The sequence below is a fragment of the Capra hircus genome, chromosome 1 (genome assembly GCF_001704415.2).
Source record: "Capra hircus breed San Clemente chromosome 1, ASM170441v1, whole genome shotgun sequence".
Classification (NCBI taxonomy): domain Eukaryota; kingdom Metazoa; phylum Chordata; class Mammalia; order Artiodactyla; family Bovidae; genus Capra; species Capra hircus.
The window spans coordinates 83,763,186-83,783,907 of record NC_030808.1 but is presented as its reverse complement, the minus strand read 5'-3'; the positions used below and the strand labels follow the sequence as shown (position 1 = coordinate 83,783,907).

At 34.3% G+C, this 20,722-nt stretch overlaps 1 protein-coding gene across 2 annotated transcripts in view; it reads right to left on the bottom strand.

Annotated features, from left to right (window-relative positions):
- The window catches only part of DCUN1D1 (defective in cullin neddylation 1 domain containing 1), a 30,788-nt gene continuing 11,350 nt past the window's right edge, over nucleotides 1,285-20,722 (bottom strand). Inside the window, exons 1-7 of one of the 2 annotated variants that reach the window (XM_005675218.3) lie at nucleotides 20,517-20,670; nucleotides 20,055-20,271; nucleotides 18,676-18,844; nucleotides 16,412-16,542; nucleotides 6,647-6,729; nucleotides 6,302-6,398; nucleotides 1,285-5,002 (exon numbers count right to left, since the gene is read on the bottom strand). In XM_005675218.3, the coding sequence (XP_005675275.1) occupies nucleotides 4,923-5,002; nucleotides 6,302-6,398; nucleotides 6,647-6,729; nucleotides 16,412-16,542; nucleotides 18,676-18,844; nucleotides 20,055-20,229 (735 nt within the window). In that variant the 5' untranslated portion in view covers nucleotides 20,230-20,271; nucleotides 20,517-20,670 and the 3' untranslated portion in view covers nucleotides 1,285-4,922. Of the gene's footprint in view, nucleotides 5,003-6,301; nucleotides 6,399-6,646; nucleotides 6,730-16,411; nucleotides 16,543-18,675; nucleotides 18,845-20,054; nucleotides 20,272-20,516; nucleotides 20,671-20,722 lie in introns of those variants that run through there. The other variant, XM_018047486.1, reaches the window with a different exon arrangement.

The window sequence follows — 20,722 nt, the reverse complement described above, 5'->3', positions numbered from 1 at the left end:
CCGTAGCATTTCCCCTTAGCCACTAAGCTTATGCCCTACAGTATTCCTTTTTGTAAAAATCTCATTTGGCATTGCCCAAGTTTTCCATTAGATCCAAAGTTTTCTTAAAGTATTTAATAACCTGAAATAAAATTAATAGCCATATTAAATGTGTGCCTAAATATATATACTAAATATAAAATGAATATTATCCATTTGTTTTTTTTTTCTTTGCTTTGCTCATTAAGCCACTCACATGTTGCCTCTATGTTTCCAAACTTTTTGTTTTAAATCAAGCTTTGTTTTTACTATTTTTGGTTCTAAACTATTCTTCACTTTAAACTCATCTGATGGATTCTTCTCTTCAAAGCAGTGCTACTTTCCATAATCAAGCCTGCTTTAATTTCAATCTGACTCCATCTCTTCCTATTCCACTAAAAAATGTTCCCTCTAAGCCAGTTATTAAAAACAGAAAAACACCTTTTTAACCAAACATTTTTCCCCAGACCAAATCTCATATGCAATGCCAATAACATACAAGAGATAAAGTAGAAAGCTTCTGACCTCATGAAATACAGCAGCCTCAAGGTGTTTCTTGAAAAACAATGCTTTAAAAGTTACAAGCTACACTGATTTCTGCACAGCACAAACACAAAAGATAAGCTGAAAATAAATAAGCAATACTTTTAAGAAAAACTTGGATATACTTAGATTTTAAAAAATGTTTTAGAAACTCAATGTTTAAAACAGATAATTATAAAATGATCCCCCAAATATCTGTCTTTAAAACTCCATAAAGACATTACTTTTAAGGAATTCCATCTTCAACAACAGCTGTGCATTTTTTAAAAATCATAATTTCCTTATTTATGGCAGATTAAAAAAAGACGAAAGAGAAGTCAAAAGCCACATTAACACAAAACACTGAGCCTAGTGGAAAGTTGTCAAATAAATGAATTTGTCAGCAAGAAATGCCAATTACCCAACAGGCAGTAAAGAAAATAGATAGCAAGAATGCTCTGGTAAAACCATTTATGTAACTGTATTGAGTTTAAAAAAAAAAACAGAACTATCCGCCTCCAGAATCAAATACAAATCAAGCAAATATTCAACCAAAATGGCGACAAAGAGTAAGGGTAAACCTGGAAAAGGGGATTTGTACTATTAGGAATTTTCAAATGTAAAACTACAAAATAGAAACCACTTCCCCTTCTGAAATCAAAGGTAAAGGTGTCATAACTTCACCACATTTCTATAAAATAAAAATTACTGCTATATGATTTAAAAATGGAGGCAAGTAAAGAGTTCAGAAATATACTTGTTTATAATCAATTAAATGATGAACCATAATTTGAACCCTAATTATCACATTATGTAGAAATCACAATCCGGTATTGTGTGCTCAGTTATTAAGATAAATGTTAAATAGTTCACATTTTAAAAACATTTTATCATTACATTATCAAATTTGATAAAATCTTATCAAAACATCTATGTATGCAATATAAATCATGTTGTTAAAAGTATAAAGTAACATTTAAAGAAAACTGCTGAGGTGTCAGATAAGTATTTTCTATTAAATATATACAATTTAACACTTAGAACTCCATAAATTAATTCTTGCTAAAAGTTGATTCAGGTTTACAAAGGCATACCTTGTGAACTATAATTTTCCCCAGCACCACTTTCCTTTATTCCAAAATCCTTTCATTAGGTTTAACTTTCTTCTGTCGTTCATATGTAAAAGTTACAGAAGGTTTACAATACGTAGTCTTCATAGTAACATGTTTTAAAAAGTCTAAGCAAAGTGCACGTTAAACTGGCTACAACTACTCAAACCTCTTGATTATCATCAAATAAAAAATAGATGAACACTTCATTTACTTAAATCTTTCTGAGGAAAAAAAAAAATAGTATACCTTGCTTAAATAAGAATTTCCCAGTAAGGGTATTATATAAAAGATTTCCCATGTTATTTTATTAACTCTCTTTCACTCATTAAAACTTTTTAAAAGTCTAATGAAGAACATATACTTACAAAGCCATATTACACAACTACAGTACTGTTAATTAAATAAAGCAGCCCAGTATAGTTGTAAACATTTTAAATATAGTAAACAAGACTTGGCATGTCTTTTCTCCCAAAAACTTGCCATTACAATGCTCTTTCCATAAATAATTATCCTTTCTAGAAAAGTTTTCTGGTATATTTTAGTCTTTAAAAGTATTACACTGAAATAATATGTGAAAAGATTTAGTCATGGCAATTTCACTGAAGCTTTTATTGCCTCTGTTGGTAATATGACAGGGATGTAAGAAACACAATTGAACTTACAGAGATATGCAGATGACAGTCACTAAAGATAACCTGGATCTCAAGTATTTTTATATGTGGGCACTTCTAATTTTATACACTTGACTATTTAAAAAGCATTACATTTTAAAATGTGTACCTGTTTTGACATTTGGCAAAAAGGAAACTGTACCTGTGGTTCAGTTTAAAACAAAGAATCAGCATGGGGAGTTAACCAAAATGAAGACTGAAACACTAATTAATTAAAGCAATTCAAGTTGTGTGTGTGTGTGTGAGCATGTGTGTCCCTTTCAACCTGTCAATCTCACTCTTACACACACACTCACACACACATGGCCATTATGTGTAAGCATTCTTAGTACAAAATATTCCCTGTAACCAGACATTTATCCTCAGAAAAATCACACCACATTAAATCAGTCTTCTCTTTCAGGCCCTAGTAATAGTATTGTTTAATTCTAAGATGCCATCATAGAGTTAACAACCTTAACTTTTATGCTACATAATTATATTCAAAGCTTTATGTATTGTTTTGTTTATAATTACACAGTAATTATAAATGTTTAGTACCAAACTGATGACAAACACTATTTTGTTGAAAAGGTCTTGCATTTAAAAGGAAAAGTCTGTAAAACCCAAGGCACTAGGCCACGAACCAATATCAGACTTATATGAAAAACAATTTATATTGGGGAAAAAAAGCTGATCGGATCTCACTTCAAAACACAGCATACTGGAATTAATTAATCAATTCAAAAACAATACCGTAACTCAAAATCTTTAAGACAGGAAACAAAATAGTACATATATATATATATATCTTTTTAAAATATTTCATAATTGAAGTTCCTCTTAATATTTACAAATACGAAATCAGGAAATACTGAAAGCAGCAGGATTTTTTCTTTTTTTTTTAATAACCAATTCCAGTAACCTGAATAAAAATTTTCAAAATTTTCTTTTGATAGAATCATATTTTTGAATTAAAGTTATGATTAGAATATTAATATCTATGGGAAGAGCTTTCTAGTCAATTTCAAAATCATGTAAATAAAAAGTAGTTTTAATATATCAGTTTCTTAAAATCATTTCCACATCTACATTATAATGTACTGCTTTTCTGAAGTACATTCCTTTGACAATTTCAACGTTAGACCTTACAGAGTGCCTGGATACACCAAGCAAAATCTACTCCTGCTAAAAACCAGTCATCCAATCTCTGAAGTTTTATGTTTTTTAAATCGGCCTTAAAGAAATGTTTAAAAAAGCAATAAACCCTTCTTCACATGTCAAGAAGTAAACAGAAAAATGAGCATTTTCAGCATGAAAGCAGTTCATGGGTCTTGTAATAAAAAAAAAAAAGATACAAGATACAGTTCTGCTTTGATGTGAAAACTGAGCTAATCTGAGTGAAATAAAACATAGCAGAAACTAAATAATTTATGAAAATAGAAGCCAGATTTGTACTTTGCATCAAGTGCATGCTTGCTTGAAAATCTTTGCTCCTCAAGTATTTGGCAACCACAGTGATTAGCAGTTAAAACAATTTCAACAAAATAAGAAGTCATCAAAAATGGACTATTTGTCTGAAAGAGCAGTACCTATAAGAATTGAACTTCATGGCTCATTACAACCATTTTCAAAATTTAATTCCTACTTCTTATTAATTAAGAGAATTTCATTTGTGTTCCATAGTGTGCTGACCAAAAAAAAAAACCCTCATGCCTAAATTTAGAATATTGTATTATGCAGCAATCTAAAACATTCAAACAAATTAAATAGTTTAACTTAACAGGCATATAAGCATTTCAAAGTCATAATGAAATCCAATTATGAGGTGCATAATGTAGACGGGAGTAGAATCTTAACATTATGCAGATGTTTTTCTAAATAAAAGCTCCTGTAAGACAACTATATATAAACATGGGTAAGATAAGTGCAGACTAGTTCTGTGGAACCTTTTGAAATCGAGGGTCTAAAACACAATAAAATTTTGGGTAGGCACACCAAATTATCCTAAAAATTTTTCACGTTGGTTATTTTGACTTTTTTTCATCAGATACTCAACTCACATTAACAATACATGTAATTTGCCAGGGAAAAAAAAAAAATCCCCCCATACCAAAACACCATTCCAGATCTGGTACACTTAAATATATCACTCTCACTGGAAGTGCTATCAGCATAGTCTTTGCAACTAGCCCAAAGCATATATTTAAGAAGTTTTTATAAACTGTGATGTTCATATGTTTAATTCTTATGCCAAACTTGTTTTCTGATGAAGACAGCATTGTGCTTTATGCAAGAATGGAAACTTCAAAATAATCACCATAAAGCTTCTAAGACTTATGGGAGAATAAACTAGGATGGTCCACAGATATAAGATGAAATCCACAATGTTGGAATAATAAATGTTTAGAGCGGCCCAGACTAGAAGACAAGCCCAAACCACCATTAGAAGAATGAAATACGATATGGTCCAAGATGTATCCTTAAAGTTTTGTCTCAACCCTCAGTCTGAATTGTGAGGATTGATCTTCAGTTCAGTCCAGCCAGCAGAAATTGACTGTGCAATTTTCCGTTGTATTTATTGTACAGACTATGTACATTCTAGAAGGTTCCTTCAGTGCTACACTGTTGTACTTTTTGTCCCAGCAATTTGAGGGCGTGCAAATTCCACAAAATCATCAATAAGAACAGGCCATGCTCCTGTGGGGGCGATATGTGAGAAAGGAAAGAAACAAAAGCAGAAATAAGGCTAGTATTTTAATAGAATACTTATTTTTTCTTAAATGTCTTCCCTATAATTGTTAAAGCATATCATTATAAATATCCTCACTGATAAGACCTCCAAATTTCTAGCTCTTTAGAGTTTCAACCTAGACTATTCCTTGCATTTTCTCTTTTCTATTATTCCAATACTTGATCATTCTCTGAATGATAAAAAATAACTCTCCTGATGATTAGTAATATATGGTTTTCTGAAGGCCACTGAAGTAATCTGGTCAAATCCAGCCTTGATATGATGACACGTTGCCAGTGCTGAAAGCATATTAAATTGGAGTTAACATTTTTCTGCATTTTAGGGCAATCTTACAAAAGAAATTAAAGGCAAGGATCAAACACTAACCTATTTCATGATAATAAATTACTAAAGGATTTTAAATTATATATATGCATGCTCTATACATGCTTCTATGGCAACTTCCAAATCAGCAAGTTCTCCACTTTTGCATAAAGCCTAACAGAAAGCACAATCGTCTATTATCAGTCATTTCTCAATTCTTAAAGAAAACAATACATGACAATGAAAACAAAGATAAGGAAATAACATCATCTGTGGTTAGGTTAAATAGTTCAGGACACTTTAAGGAGACCAAGGTTACTAAACATTTTTCAAAGAATACCTGTCTATTCAAAAATATCAAAATACATCTTGCTAATTCTCAAGGGGAACCAGGTAAGTACATGTGAAAAAAATCAATGTAAACTACTACCAGTTCCAGAAAACAAAAATATCCTGGTAGTGGATGGTAGAGCTACCTTTCTAACTACATGAAGAAACAGCAGAAAAGTATTCAATCAGTGAATATTTACTGAATGCCAATAGTGCTACAGTAGGAAAATAAAGTCCATTTCCATGTGGCCTAAGTCACAAAACTCAAGGAGTTTACAATCAAGCTCACAGACAAAACAGACAACAATAAAAAAATAAATACAAGTACTATAAAAGTACATTAAGAAAAGAGTAAGTTCCTAAAGTATACTGAAAATCTAAAACATGAATGAAAATCACTCATGCCTTTCTGGAAGACATGAATACAGATTTGGTATTTAAAGAAATAATACAGATTGGTAAAAGAGGATGAAGGCATTTTCTACATTCAGAAGAGCACAAATAAAAGCTCAGAAGAGGGAAATCTAAGAAAAACAGAAGTAGGCAAGAAGTTCCAGGGTGTATGATCAAAGATATTTTTAAAGAATTGGTAGAGCAAAGTATTCATTTACCTTCTTCATCATAATTAGACATGTCATCTGCAATCATTGTACTGAAGTCTAAAAGAAGATTCCAAGTATCTTTTGGTATTGATCGTTTATGATGTTCCTATTAAGGAAAAAAAAAATAACAAGAAGCATCCAATTCATTAAAAAGAGCTTTTAAAAAAAACAGTCCAGAAGATGCTGAATACAAGAATTCAAAACAACCTATGTAATAAAATTCTGGAAATCAAATTTCTCATTCTATGTCCATAACATGCTCTGAAATGAGTTAGGCATCCTTTGAAATGTTAATTTATCTTAAAACAAAGCAAAAATTTAGAAAACACCAAACTGCAGAAAACATGAACTTACCAACAAAAATTTATTCCATAAGTCTAAGAATTTAAATCTTCCATTAAGCACTAAATTCCAGTAGGCAATGGCCATTTCTAGATCTGTAATATTAAAAATAAATTATGTACTTCAAATGCCAGGAATATTTGTCCCTGAAAAAAAACACCAAGTAAGACAAAGATAGCCTTAATTTAAAAAAAAAAAAAAAAAAAGGCTTGTGTCCTGAATACTTACATAATAAAAATTTCCTATAGATTTAAGTCCAAGCTTTATATCCTGCTTCCATCACCAATGCATGGTTCCTTCAGGGCAAGAAGGGTATCACTTACCTCTTTAGGGGTTTCTGAAGTTTAAATGAGATAATGTAGGTAAGCATTTTGACTATGTCATAAGTATTGAAATGTTAATGTACACCAGACCTCAGCCCTTTTGACATTTTGGACCAGATCATTTTTGTTGCAGGAGGCTGTCTTATGCATTACAGCATTAGCAGTATCCCTGGCCTCTACCCACTAGATGCCAGTAGCAGTGTCCTATCCCCAATTGTGACAACCAAAAATATCTCCACATATTGCCAAAGATCCCCTAGGATGCAAAACTGCCCCAAGATGAAAATCACCAATGTACATGTATAAGCTGTAACACAAAGAGTTGCTATCCACAATCCTAATTAATCTTACACTCCAAGTTGTTGGCTCACTGATCCTGACCTCAAGGAGACCATTAAGAATACTGATTAAAAATTTTAAATCAATAATAAACTAAGATATGTCTTTTTAAAAAGTTTGATGAAGAGGATATAAACAACTATTTAACTGGAGCAGAGAAGGGTAAAGAAGCTGTATTACTGCATGACAAAATATGTATCTGTCTTAAAAGAGGAACTAAAGTAGTTACATCAAGCTTTTATGAGTAAATTTACATTTCCAGGACAGGAAAAATTCCATCCCAAGTAACTTAAAAGTTCTTTTCATATGATCTCCAAACTACTCTGAAGAATCATGAGAGACTAAGACTCCAAAACAGGCTCAGATCCTACCTGATAATAGGACATAAGGCAAAAAATCTCCCATCTTCACTAGATCCTAACAAGGATAGGGACTACATATCCCCAAACTAGCACTGAAACACACAGCAGGCATTCAGAAACTGCTGAATGAACAAGCTTCTATTTACAAATATGTACTCACCTCCAAATCCATCATTATGTCTTCCCTTAAACTCAATAGAAAAGGTGCCTCTTCTCCTATCCAAGGTTAAGCCCCTAACACCATTACTCTGGATCCAATATGCCATCCTGCCTTTTAGTTTACAGATTAGTTTTCTTCTCTCCTTGTATCCTCTCAACTTTGCCCTGTCTTCTGGCTTCCCTCTCCACAAAGGAACATACTCAAGTTATCAACTATCTTTTAAAAAAACTTTCTTTCTTATATTTCTCCATGCCCTTACTAGCTACCCTCTTTCTCCTTCCCTTCACAGATCATCTTGAAACAGTACATGGAGTCTTCTACTTTTATTTTTAATATGCTCACAAAAACATGTCTGAAAGTCAAGTTCAGATCCCCATGTTTTATGAGAACTAGAAACAGGACATCAGTCCCTGATCACAAATCCTTTTTAATCTTTGCAATCTTTAACACTCTACACCAAATATTCCTTCCAGGTTCTTTAATTTTATTATTTTCCTTACCAATCAAACATAGAGCATACCAATCAAAGCATAGAGAGAACGTGCAGTAAAACTGCTGTTATTAGCCTGTCTAGTAGGATTTGCTGTTATTAGCATGCTTAATGATATCCTTCTTCACTTCAAATGCATTAAATTTATGAAAACTAAGCTTATTACTGTGTTTGCATTTTTCCTTTTTAATTTTTAGAAAATAAGAATGAGAAACAATGAAATATTCAAGTAACTGTAAACCCTGAGACACCTATAAATGCCCATTTCTCAGCTGATATACTAACCGAAGAATCTTACAAGAGTAGAAGCATATATCCGTGATCTATGAAAGTTCAGCTTGTAAAAGAAGAGAGCTTTTTGTAATCTACATTCCTTGTCCAGTTTCTTTACCCCCAGACACTTTAATTCTAGAAACCAGTGTCCACCTCTGTCACTCACCCCACTGAAAGTAATCTCCGAAGGGTCTCCAAGCCCTTCTGGTTGCCAAATAAACCTTAATGTCCTTAATTTACTTGGCTCTCTGCCATACTGGACAAAATTGAGCACATCTCCGGGATGGAACTGTCGCTTCTTTTAGCTTTAAGAGTATTACCCTACTGAGTTTCCTCTGTCCTTTCTGGCTTTATTTTCTTTTACTTCTCCTCTTCCTTCATTCATCCATTAAATGTTCATGTTCTGCAGCACTGAATGTCAGTAATAACCACTTCTACTTCTCTCAGGTTTTTCAAACCTTTACCTTCTTTCAAGTTGTATGCTCAACCATCTCTAACAAGTCCTAAAATCTGAAACTTCTCTCTATATATTCTTGATTCTTACATCTAACTGCCTAAGGATATCTTCAACTGGATATCTGCAAACAACTCAAATTCAACAGGACCCAAACTCAACTCGGTATCCTACTTCTACAGATCTACCATTTCCTTCTCTTTCAGCGAAATGTTATCACTCACTCTACAGTGTTTCTCAGTGAAACACAACTGTTCATTGTGAGGAACAGTCCTATGCACTGCAGGTCCTTGAGCAGCCCCCTAATCTTGAAAGAAACCCTGTCATTATAGCAATACCAAAAACACCACTCGCACATTACCAAACATCCCCAAATGGGGGTTAATACTAATTTGCTCATCACACTTTCAAACAAAGCTTTCCCATTTTGGCTTCTAAGTACCTTTTAAATCTCTCTCTCTTCTCCATCCCCACTTTCAGGGCCTATGCCAGGGTCCTTTTTGTTTCTAGCTTCATAACCAATTTCTCTTCCTCTAGTTCCGCCTCTACTCCTTTTAAAGGACGACACTGCTTTCAGATGGACCTTGCAGGCATACAAATTTGGTTTCACTTCCATGTTAAAACTCTTCAATGATTAAAACAACAAGATACCACTACACATGTTTTGGAATGCTCAAAATCCAAAACAATGATGATATCAAATGCTGGTGAGGATATGAAGCAAAAGGAACTCTCAGTCACTGCTGGTGAGAATGCAAAATAGTACAGCCACTTTGGAATAGTTTGACAGTTTCTTACAAAACTAAACATACGCTTACCATATGATCCAGCAATCATACTCCTGGTATTTTCCCAAATGAACTGAAAACTTGTATCCACGCAAAACCCTGTACATGATTGTTTACAGAAGCTTATTCATAACTGCCAAAACTTGGAGGCAACCAACATACCCTTTAGTAGGTACACATATAAACTGTGGTACATCCAGACGAAGGAAAATTATTCAGTGCTATAATGAAATGCGCTATCAAACCACAAAGATATGGAAGAAAAATTCATAATAATGCTATTAAGTGAAAGAAGTCAATGTGCAAAGGCTACACACTGTATGATTCCAACTAAAAAAAGGCAAAACTTTGGAGATAGTAAAAAGATCACTGGTTGCCAGCAGTTAGGAGGGAGGAAAGGATGAATGGAAGAGCACAAAATTATTTCAAGAAGAGTGAAACTTTTCTGTATGATGCTATAATGGTAGATACATGTCCTTATACATTTGTCCAAATTCACAGAACATACCATATCAAGAGTGAACCCTAGGGTAGGAATAAATTAGGAGTTTGGGATTAAAATATACACACTATTATATATGCAGTAGAGAACCTAGTGTATAGCACAGGGAAATATATTCAATATCTTATAATAATCTATAATGAAAAAAGGTTTGTGTGTATAAACACACACACACACATATATATATGAATCACTTCGCTGTACACTTGAAACACGTTAATCAATTATATTTCAATAAAATTTTTAGAAAGAAAAACAGTGAACCCTACTGTAAAATTAAAGTTTGGATGATAATGATGTGTCAATGTAGGTACAACTGTAACAAACGTACCACTCTGGTAGGGATTTGATAATGGGAAAAGGTATGTATATGTGGGAGAATGGGTAACTGGGAAATCTCTGTATCTCCTGCTCCATTTTGCTATAAATCTAAAGCAATTCAAGAAATAAAATCTACTAACTTTTAAAAACTCTGCACTGTTTCCCACTGCCTTCAGATAAAATCTACATTTCTAGTCAAATGGACTTACTTGCAGTTTCTCAAAGGTGCTCTGTCTCTCACCTCCAAGAAACTGAACTTGCTAATCTTTCCACATTCAAGATGGCTTCTTTTTCTTTTGGTTTTGAAATAATATATTCATTCTTCAAGGATCAAAAATTATAATCTTTGTGAAGACTTTGCAAACTCACCCAGACAGACAAAGATGCTCCTAACTCCATGTTCTCAGAGTAAGCAGTCAATAAATGTTTTTGGATGAAACAGGAATACTCAAATATTAATAAATTTTTATTAGGAGCTGAAACACAGAAGATTAAATTTTACAGGAATAAAATGTCAATTGCCACAAGCATGTGAAAAACTGCCTGCCCTTTAGGGACTTCCCTGGTGGTCCATTGGTTAGGACTCAGCGCTCTATCTGTATGGGCCCTGGATTCAATCCCTGATTAGGAAACTAAAATCCCATAAGCTGCACAGTGCAGACATTAAAAAGAAAAGCTGCCCTTTAGTGAGAAATGTCTGAATGACAGAGAGAACAGCTCAGCTAGAGAAGTGGTTTAATGTAGTAGTTTAGCATCTTAAATCTCAACTCTTCCCCTAATTAAGCAGCCCTGGGCAACTAAGCTCGCCTCTCTGTAATTCAGTTTGAAATAAAGATGATAGTACCTATCCTTATGAGATTGTTGTAAGAATTAAATGAGAGAACACACATAAAGTACTAGAACAATCTGACAAATAATATGTTCTTACTACTATTTGAGTTATTTTTAAAATTATTATTATATATTCTGAAGCAGTATGGGAAAGAAAACAAACTCAATAATGTAACAAGAAGCAACAACAGCAATTAGAATACACAGAAGGGTAACACAGAGGGAAAGAGACACAAAACAGTCCTAGTAATAGTATTACCTAAAACTGAGATACTTGCAGAATGAAGCCTTAAGCCCTTATAATAAAATTAAAAATGCAAACAGAGGTAATCCCAGTGTCACTCTTTCACAGAGAATCAACAAGGGCTATGTGCTGCTTCATAAAATCAGCTGAGTGCCAGATAAAAATGGACATGAACTGAGACTGAATCCAAACACAGTCCCTAAAGGGAAACAAAACGTTGCCAACTCACTAGGGAGGATGAATGGTGATTTAAAATCCTATTCACAAAGTCTTAATTTACCTAGAAATATCTAAGTTAGCACAACATAATACAATAAAAAGAACATAAAATGTGGAGTCAGAAGATCTGAAGTTCAATCCCAATTCTAACAACTCTAAAGTTATGTGACCTTAAAAGTCAGCCTCTCTGACCATGAGTTTCCTTATCTTAATGACAAAGAGGTTGTTTTACTTAGCTCAAAGTGTTGTTATGAGAACCAAATGGGATTGTGTAAATAAAAATACACATTAAAAAACTCTAGAAAATTATTTCTAAGTATTAAATGTATAATAAATGTTAAAAACTTCTAAATTCTAGGTGAACCACAACAGTTTATAAGAAAATAACCTACAGACAAGTTCAGGATAGTCCTAAAAATAGTATGGCTGTTAAAAAACAAAAGCAATTTTTTGACAAATTAATAAACAGTCTTGTAAAAAATAACAGACCCATGGTGTTCTACATTAAATAGCCTCCTTCTGGAGTATTATATTCAGCTCTAAGAATTCTATTTTGAGAGAAACCAAGAATCTGGAAGTGTTAGCCAGGGGTGACAGCAACAGGAATAACAAAGGTCTTCTCAAATGAAGAATAGTTTGGAATGCTGACTTGAAAAAAATGAGAAAGGATAAATGAGAAAAATCTTGAAAGGGTTAGCCTTCCTTTGTGCTGCTGCAGAGGACAAATAAGAACAGTGGTACAAGTTGTAAAGACAAAGATGTTATAAGGAAAAATAATAATAGTATTCTGTGATAAGAATGAACCACTTTCTAAAATGACATGTGTTCAATCCCCACCCTGTATGTTCAAACATAAAAGCTAAATGAGCATCACGTACAGATGCTACACTGCATAGGTTAGATTTAACACAGAACTTATGAAATCCCTTTCAAATTTAAGATTCAAAAGACTATCAGAAGTGGCAGGTGACTGAAGCAGTGACAAAGGAAGTATCCTATCCTGGTGTCATAAGAAATAAGGTTACAGAAAATGAGAAAATATGGGGAACACCAGCTCTCATTATAGCTAGGCACGGCTATTTATAAATAAACCACAATGCTGTCACTGTCACTCTCTGCCAATTTGTTTTGGGCCTCAACTCTTCTCCTACGATCTCCTAATTCCTTTCTGCCAAATATTATAATTTAAGAGCCCTGTAAACCCTTAGAAACACTGTCAAGAAAACTTTCTTTTTAATTAACTTCAACTAGCAAGTCATTACATTTCCTGACACCCAACATCAGTACAAAAACAAAAAGAGAAATTATAATTTGTCTTTTATTACATTTTTTTAAATCAAGACTTTTTAGTTTTAGGTTTATGGAAGAACTGAGCAAAAAGTACAGAGTTCCCACATATCTTTATCCCATGCATGTACACTATGTCACTTCAGTTATGTCCAACCCTTTGAGACCCTATGGACTGTAGCCAGTCAGGCTCCTCTGTCCATGGGATTCTCCAGGCAAAAATACTGGAGAGGGCTGCCATTTCCACCTCCAGGGAATCTTGCTGATCCAGGGATTGAACGCAAGTCTCTTGTCTCCCGTCAAGAGGGTTCTTTCTCACTAGTGCCATGCTACTACCTTCCCCCATTTTTAAGATATTGCTTTGTGCTATGCTTAGTCCTCCAGTCACGTCCAACTCTTTGCAAACCCATGGGCTACAGCTCGCCAGGCTCCTCCGTCTATGGGATTCTCCAGGCAAGAATACTGGAGTGGGTTGCCATGTCCTCCTTCAGGGGATCTGCCCAACCCAAGGATGGAAGGAAGGTCTCTCTCATTGCAGGCCGATTCTTTAACATATGAGCCACCAGAGGAGTCCAAGAATACTGGAGTAGGTTGCCTATCTCGTCTCTAGAGGATCTTCCAGACCCAGGATTTGAACCAGGGTCTCCTGCACTGCAGGCAGATTCTTTACCAGGTGAGATACCAGGGAAGCCTTTAGTATATTTCTTACAATTGATGAGCCAATATTATTAGCAAAAGTGTATTATTTTACATTAGGGCTGACTTTGTGCTGTACATTCTACAATTTGGAGTTTTAAAACAACTTTTAAATTGTGGCTAGATACACATAAAATTTATAATCTTAAGCATTTTTCAGTGTATAGTTCAGTAATGTGAGTTACATTCCCACTATTGTGCAATGAATGTCCAGAACTCTTCATCTTAGAAAACAAAACTCTATACCCATTAAACAATGTTACTTTTTTCTTAAGCTCAATACTTACTACAGAATAAAACAATTTAAAAATCTAATTCTTCAGTATACTTTTCTCAACTTTTCCTGTAATCTAAAATTCCAATATACCATCATATTACCATAAATATGCTATAAAGCAGCTATAAAATGTCAATTTTATCTTCGCCAAATACAATTAAAACTAAGATTCAATATCAAAACTACATAGTCACCCAAAAATATCATTTATACTGTGCTCTAGTGAGTGGTAGAGATATAACTAAGCAATATGTCAGCCCCATTTAAATCAACATCTGATAGTCACAACATTTTCTCTATTTGCATCAAAATATTGTGCTACGTTTCTAAACACAGCAGAAATAATTATTTCAGTACACACATGTAAATTCAAATGCTTCAATCAATTTTTATTTGTGGGAAGAGAAGAGGAGACTAGAAAAAATAATCCAGTTAACAGGTGGCCACAGATACAAGATAGAGAAATTAACACTGGGTATCCCAGCTCATTTTGTCTGCAAAATGAGGACTTTTCCTGGAAGAATAAAATCCAACCAAAATTAACTGAAAAGACGACTTCATCATTCCAAATTCTGCGTAATAGATATTTTGTAAATCCTTAATTCAGTCACATCTAGTCACTCTTTGGGTCAGTTCTCCAGTACAAATGTTGTACATTCATCCCTTCCACTAGCTTTCAGTCACGTCCTGTGTATGCATGCTAGGTCGCTTCAGTCGTGTTCAAGTCTTTGTGACTCTATGAACCGTAGCCAGCCTGGCTCCCCTATCCATGGGACTCCCCAGACAAGAATACTGGAGTGGGTTGTAGTGCCCTCTTGCAGGGAATCTTCCCAACCCAGGGATCAAACTCGCGCCTCTCCTGTATTGGCACGTGGGTTCTTCACCACTAGCGCTACGTGGAAAGCTTTCAGTCACTTCCTCGGTCTAATTCCGTAATCCTTTTCTCATTTTTTCTCGCTAATCTAAAATATAAAGAATGATTAATACGAGATGCCCCTATTAGCCTCTCCAATAACCTTATCTTCAAAATCAACAAACAAACTCACTTCCATCATTTAACGTGCTGTGCCTCCGTTTCTTCATCTGCCAAGTAAGGATAAGTGTCTAGCACTCTATGAGTGGCACATGGTAGCTGGTGAATTACTGAATGAAAGAATGAGTAACTCATAAAGTTGTTAAACATGAAACGAGGCAGTGTATATAAAGTACTTAGCACACTGCCAGGCCCACTGTGCCACCATCATAATCTTCAGTGCATCCCCACTGACCACAGATTCCAATTTAAGCCCTTCTGTCCTGTTTTTAAAAGAAGCTTTATTAAATGAGTCTTATTGTGTCTCACCAATTTATGCACCAAACAAGCATTTGCACTAAAATCACATCATTTTCTCTCTTCCACAAAGAAGCCAAGCTTATTTCTAAAGTTTGAGACCTTCATTTATAACTACCCTCTCTCTGGAACATCTTTCATCTTCACTTACCCAGCCAAACATCAAATCCTTGAGGAGTTCACATTCCCTCTCGCCCAGGAGGCACTTCCCAACCATTCCTGCTTTCACTCATTTCTCCTTTTATCTAAAACCCTCATACTAATAATGTATTATGTGCTACTGTCTACTTTCTCTGAATGATCTGCACTGAAGTTTTTACTTCCACTCATTATCCCCAGAGCAAATGTGTGGTTATTTCTACAGAATAAACTGACTGATCTAAACTGTTAACTGTGGCTATTTTGGGACAAGATGATAAATAAAAATCACCTTCTTATTCTTTCTTACAGTTTCCAAATACTTCAAATCAAAAAGAATAAATTTACAAAAAAGAATAGAGTCACATTCTAAGACTCAGAAATTTTAAAAAAATGCTATTTCAACAGATACAGTGAAAAACTTATGATCCTAAGATCCTACAGTATTTTCTGAAAAATAAACAAGCAAACATACATACCCATGTCAGTGAAATTTTAATAACTATTTCCTGTATTTTAGTTCTTAAAAAAAAATCAGTGGTTCATATATAGTATCTAGAGTAACCCTATTATTGAATAGGGTATTTTCTGATTAACTAGAAGTTAGTTGTTTCTCATTGTTTTTCAGTAGCCGATAATAACTTCATGCTCAAAACAGAACTTTCAGTTACAAAACAAAAGTGACATGGTCAATGTAGATGAATGCATTTGAAACACCAAATATAATTTTTAAAAATTCTTACCTAAACCTTTTTGTCCTGGATTCTTTGCAAAATTAAAAGTAAACTGGTAGAAATCCTTAAATCGTCCCGGTTCTTTCAATTCTTGCTCCATCTTGGGTATCTGGGCCTTTAGTTTTTCTATGCTGTCACATCTATACAAAATTAAGTTTATAAAAGATAAGCTTTTTCTTTATAAATCAAAAACTTATTTATTCCTCTAACAGTTTATTTCACAGAACTCTTTTTTTAAAATCCATTAAAATATCATCTTTTTAAATTATATAAACAAGTATGGGATTAGCTGGAAGAAGAAAAGTTCTAGAGTGATTAAAGGTTAGCAATAATCACTATTTTTAGGAGAAATGGGCTATGACTTTTAATTATGTATTCATGGGACAGTCAATACACCCAAATGGTAGAAGTCAACTGTAGTGAACAGATGAGAATGTACAGCAATCAGCTTTGCAATCATCAGTTTAAAACTGTAGTAGTATTCCTTACAAGGTAACAAACCACAGGTCTAGCTTCCAGACAAACTGAAAGCACAGTCTCTTGGCTAGGTGAGGAAACACATGCCTCTTGAAAACTTTTCATTATATTCAAAGTACCATCTCCAACTGAAGTTATCTCAAATCAGTATTAAGCTTTTTTCTATATCTGAAACCATTCAATTTCCAAGGAGCTTAAATGGGTTCAAGTACTAAGTCCTACTTTCCTTAAGGTAGAAATCTTCTATCTATTATAGATTTCCACAAACCAATCACTATACTTTTTTTCCTTCAAATCATTTTTGCTTTTGTTTCCCTTTCATGGTCTTTGTAACACCTCCCAGATTATTAGTTGTAAATTAAAATCCTGCTTTGGAAGTTCATTACATCTTACATGAACTCACTTTTAAGTGAGGGAAAAAAAGAGTTCCAGTGAAACCAGTCCTAGTATAGAAAACTCCAGCAAGTTCAAGATAAGGCTGGCTTTGGCTATAAAACACAGTGTCGAGACCAGATATTAATTTACTGTTTCTTAGCTTTAAACTCACCCTTCTTTGCCCTACTTTGTGACTGTTTGCAGTGGACTACAAATTGTGAGACTTCATTTTTTTTTCTCGTCAGCTGGCTCACCACTAGGTTCTACCAATAGAGGGCAATGAAAGGCTGGAAGCAGAGAAAGGAATTTTTCTTAGCCCAGTCTGTTTTCTACAGAGAGGAGGGTTTCAGTGTACTGGGAGGTCCTAGCAGTGTTCACCAGTGGTGGCAACCTGCGTGGCTCTGCAGCAAGTGACCCTCAGAGCCAGCCTCTTCTCCATCAGAGCAGCAGGCAGCATGCTCCAGAAGCAGCCAGGCAGTCTTCTGGGGTCAGAATATTAGCCTTGTGGGGATCCTCTTAAGCTTCCAGGTGTGTTCCTTGTTTCCTTCCCTCCGCTCCAGGGATGGTGACAGCTTCTTACAGTTGCCACCTTTGTTATACTTAGAATTTTCTTTTACCTCATTTATACAATATAACAATTTCTAAAATTTACCCTGTTCAAATCGCTGGTATGGTTTGTGTGTCCAGTCTGGACCCTGAATGATTACAATGTCCTCCAGGCTCTCAAGAATCAGAATGACTGAATTCAAATCCTGGCTTTCATACTACCTAACTCTCTAGTTTCTCTCTACTTCTATCTCCTCATCTCTAAAATGCAGCTATAACCACTACTACAATCACAAAGCTGTTGTGAAGTGGTAAGTGAAGTACTTACTTAGCTAGATCCTGAAATGAATGTTTAACAAATGTTCAGCTTTTATTCAAAAGCACTCACTAAAAACAGTAAGGACAGCCTGTCACTGATCACAGACTGAATACTTTCAGAGCCTCATTAAATGTAGCCAACTAGAGGCCACAGGTAAAACCTCTACCTATGACTTTTCAATCTATTTATAACAAGACATTTAGCTAATCAGTTGTCAAAGTTTGTGTAGAACAAAAATTAGTAACTTCCAAGATTTTTAAATTCTAGGAGCTTGTTTACAAATTCAGAGTTCACCACCTCACATTAGGAAATAACTTAAAACTTGCTCACTTCACTTACCCACATAAAATATTAAAGCATAGTAATTTTAATACTAGTGAACCTCCCTTAGAAACAAATGATAAAAGCATAAAGCAAACAGAACAGGACAGGTTGTACTAACTACACAGATAACTTGACATGGGAAGGAACTAGCATATTAACCCATTTCTATTTACAGCAATGTCTGGGGCACAGATCAGTTCCACCTAATTTCATATGAAGATTATACACGCACCCTAATTCTGTCATGCCATCCATGAACTCCTGTTTGGAGAACTCGCACTGTGTTGCTGCTCTGAACTTCCACGCGATGATCAACACACTGATGCTGGCTGGATCGAGGGCCAGGTCATCACAGAACTGCTGTATACCATCTATTCCAATTTTATTTTCATCTTGAGGATCTTTAAAAACACCAGTACAATATGAAATTAGTGCCATACTTTCTATGCTATTCCTAAAACTGAGAAAAGGAATGCTTTCTGTTCCATATTTTTAAATGATCACAACAGACCAAAAATATGAAGAAATACTGTTTTAACCGTTATTTTCCCCCGTAATATTTAAAGCCATTTTACCCCTGAAACAGCATTCTTAAACAGCAAGATAGGCACTAGATAGGACCTGGGTTTTTAAAAGTCTCATTTATTCATATGAAGAGAGTCCCATACTTACACACCACCAGAAAATCTGACATTCCTATACAGGGAAAAAAGGATTTTTACTGAACATATCCACATTTTACAAAGGCACTCTAAACAGTATTATATACAGAAATTCTTTTCTCCTTGAAGTTTAATTTCACTATAGAAATCACTTCTTAGAGAACATCAGAAAAACCAAACTGTGTGATTCAATTCTAATCACAAGACAAACATCTGCTATTCAAATCAAAGAAAACCCCCAACTATCAAAATTTACTTTTCAGAAAGCAAAAATTTAGATACAAATACAAGAAGAAAGAAGTACTCATACACTTTGTCAAAACAAAATTGTGCACATCTTTTGACTTTGGGGCAAGAGCTATGCTTAAAATATCAATATAACCCCACCTCTGGAAAAACTTTGAAATAATTATATATATATATATATATATATATATATATATATATTTCTGCATAAAAGACACAGAAAGTTGAACACCATGCTATTAAATATTGGTTCTCTCAGGATAAATAAGTAAAAGTCACAGAAACTATCGACTTTTTCTTTATTCAATCTATTATGTATTGCTTAACTTTTTACAAGTATTTATTACTTTGTAATTATTTAAAAGTTATTAAAATTATTAGACAGGTTTCCTTAAAATTGGCTCAGCTGAGTTTGAAGAAAATGAGGGGAAGAAACCGAGTCTCCCCAGTCCCCATTCTCAAACTGGGTAACAGAGGAGGAAAAGAGGAGGCAAATAAAGGGGAAGGAAATAAAGACACTAGGAAGAAATTTTAGTGAAAAGAGGGAAATAATTTTTCAGATTTCTTAAATTAATTCTAAGATCTAAAGAGCTCTGTTAGACACATCTACCCAATTAATGTCCTCTGTACTATCTGATTTCTCACAAGCAGCATGTAACTCTGGAAAACCTGGTTCAAAATATTTAAAGTCACAAACACTCACCTTTGTATCTACTGTATAGTTGTTCTAACTTCTTCCTGTCCAATGATCCTTTTACACTCTCTCGTATATAAAGTTCAGGATTTTGAAAAAAATTGTCTGTTGCAACATCTAACTTCCAGTCATTTTGAGACAGACAACTTACTGCTGTTTTTTCACTAGATTGTGTGAAGATCATAAACTGACGAACTTTATCCTTCTGCGATGATTTCAACTTGTTCTATTGAAACCAAAAAATAAACTGAAACTCTGTAACATCACAAAAGACTAAGTATTTCCATACTGCTGACTAAATCACTTTTTTTACTAAATCATTTTTAGCAATACACGTGCCTCATAAAACAATAAAACATTTAGCTTAATGTTTTGATCTATTAATACAGCAAATTTAAAAAAAATCTAAAACACAAACTCGCTGTCATTCTGGAAAAGAAACTAGGACAGAGGCAAAAGAAGTTCACCCACCCTGCATTTCTCCTAAAAGTGGGTCCTGGGAGCATGTATAAAGGCTCTAGGAGCTAACTCTCAAAACCTTAACCAAGCACAAAGCTCCAAGGGATGCTTAAGGAGTGGTGGGGAAGATGACATTATTTAAGCCAGTCAGAACATTCAAGTGACCCTGAGGAACAATGAGATTAACAGATATTTGTTGCAGTCCTAAAACACATTGT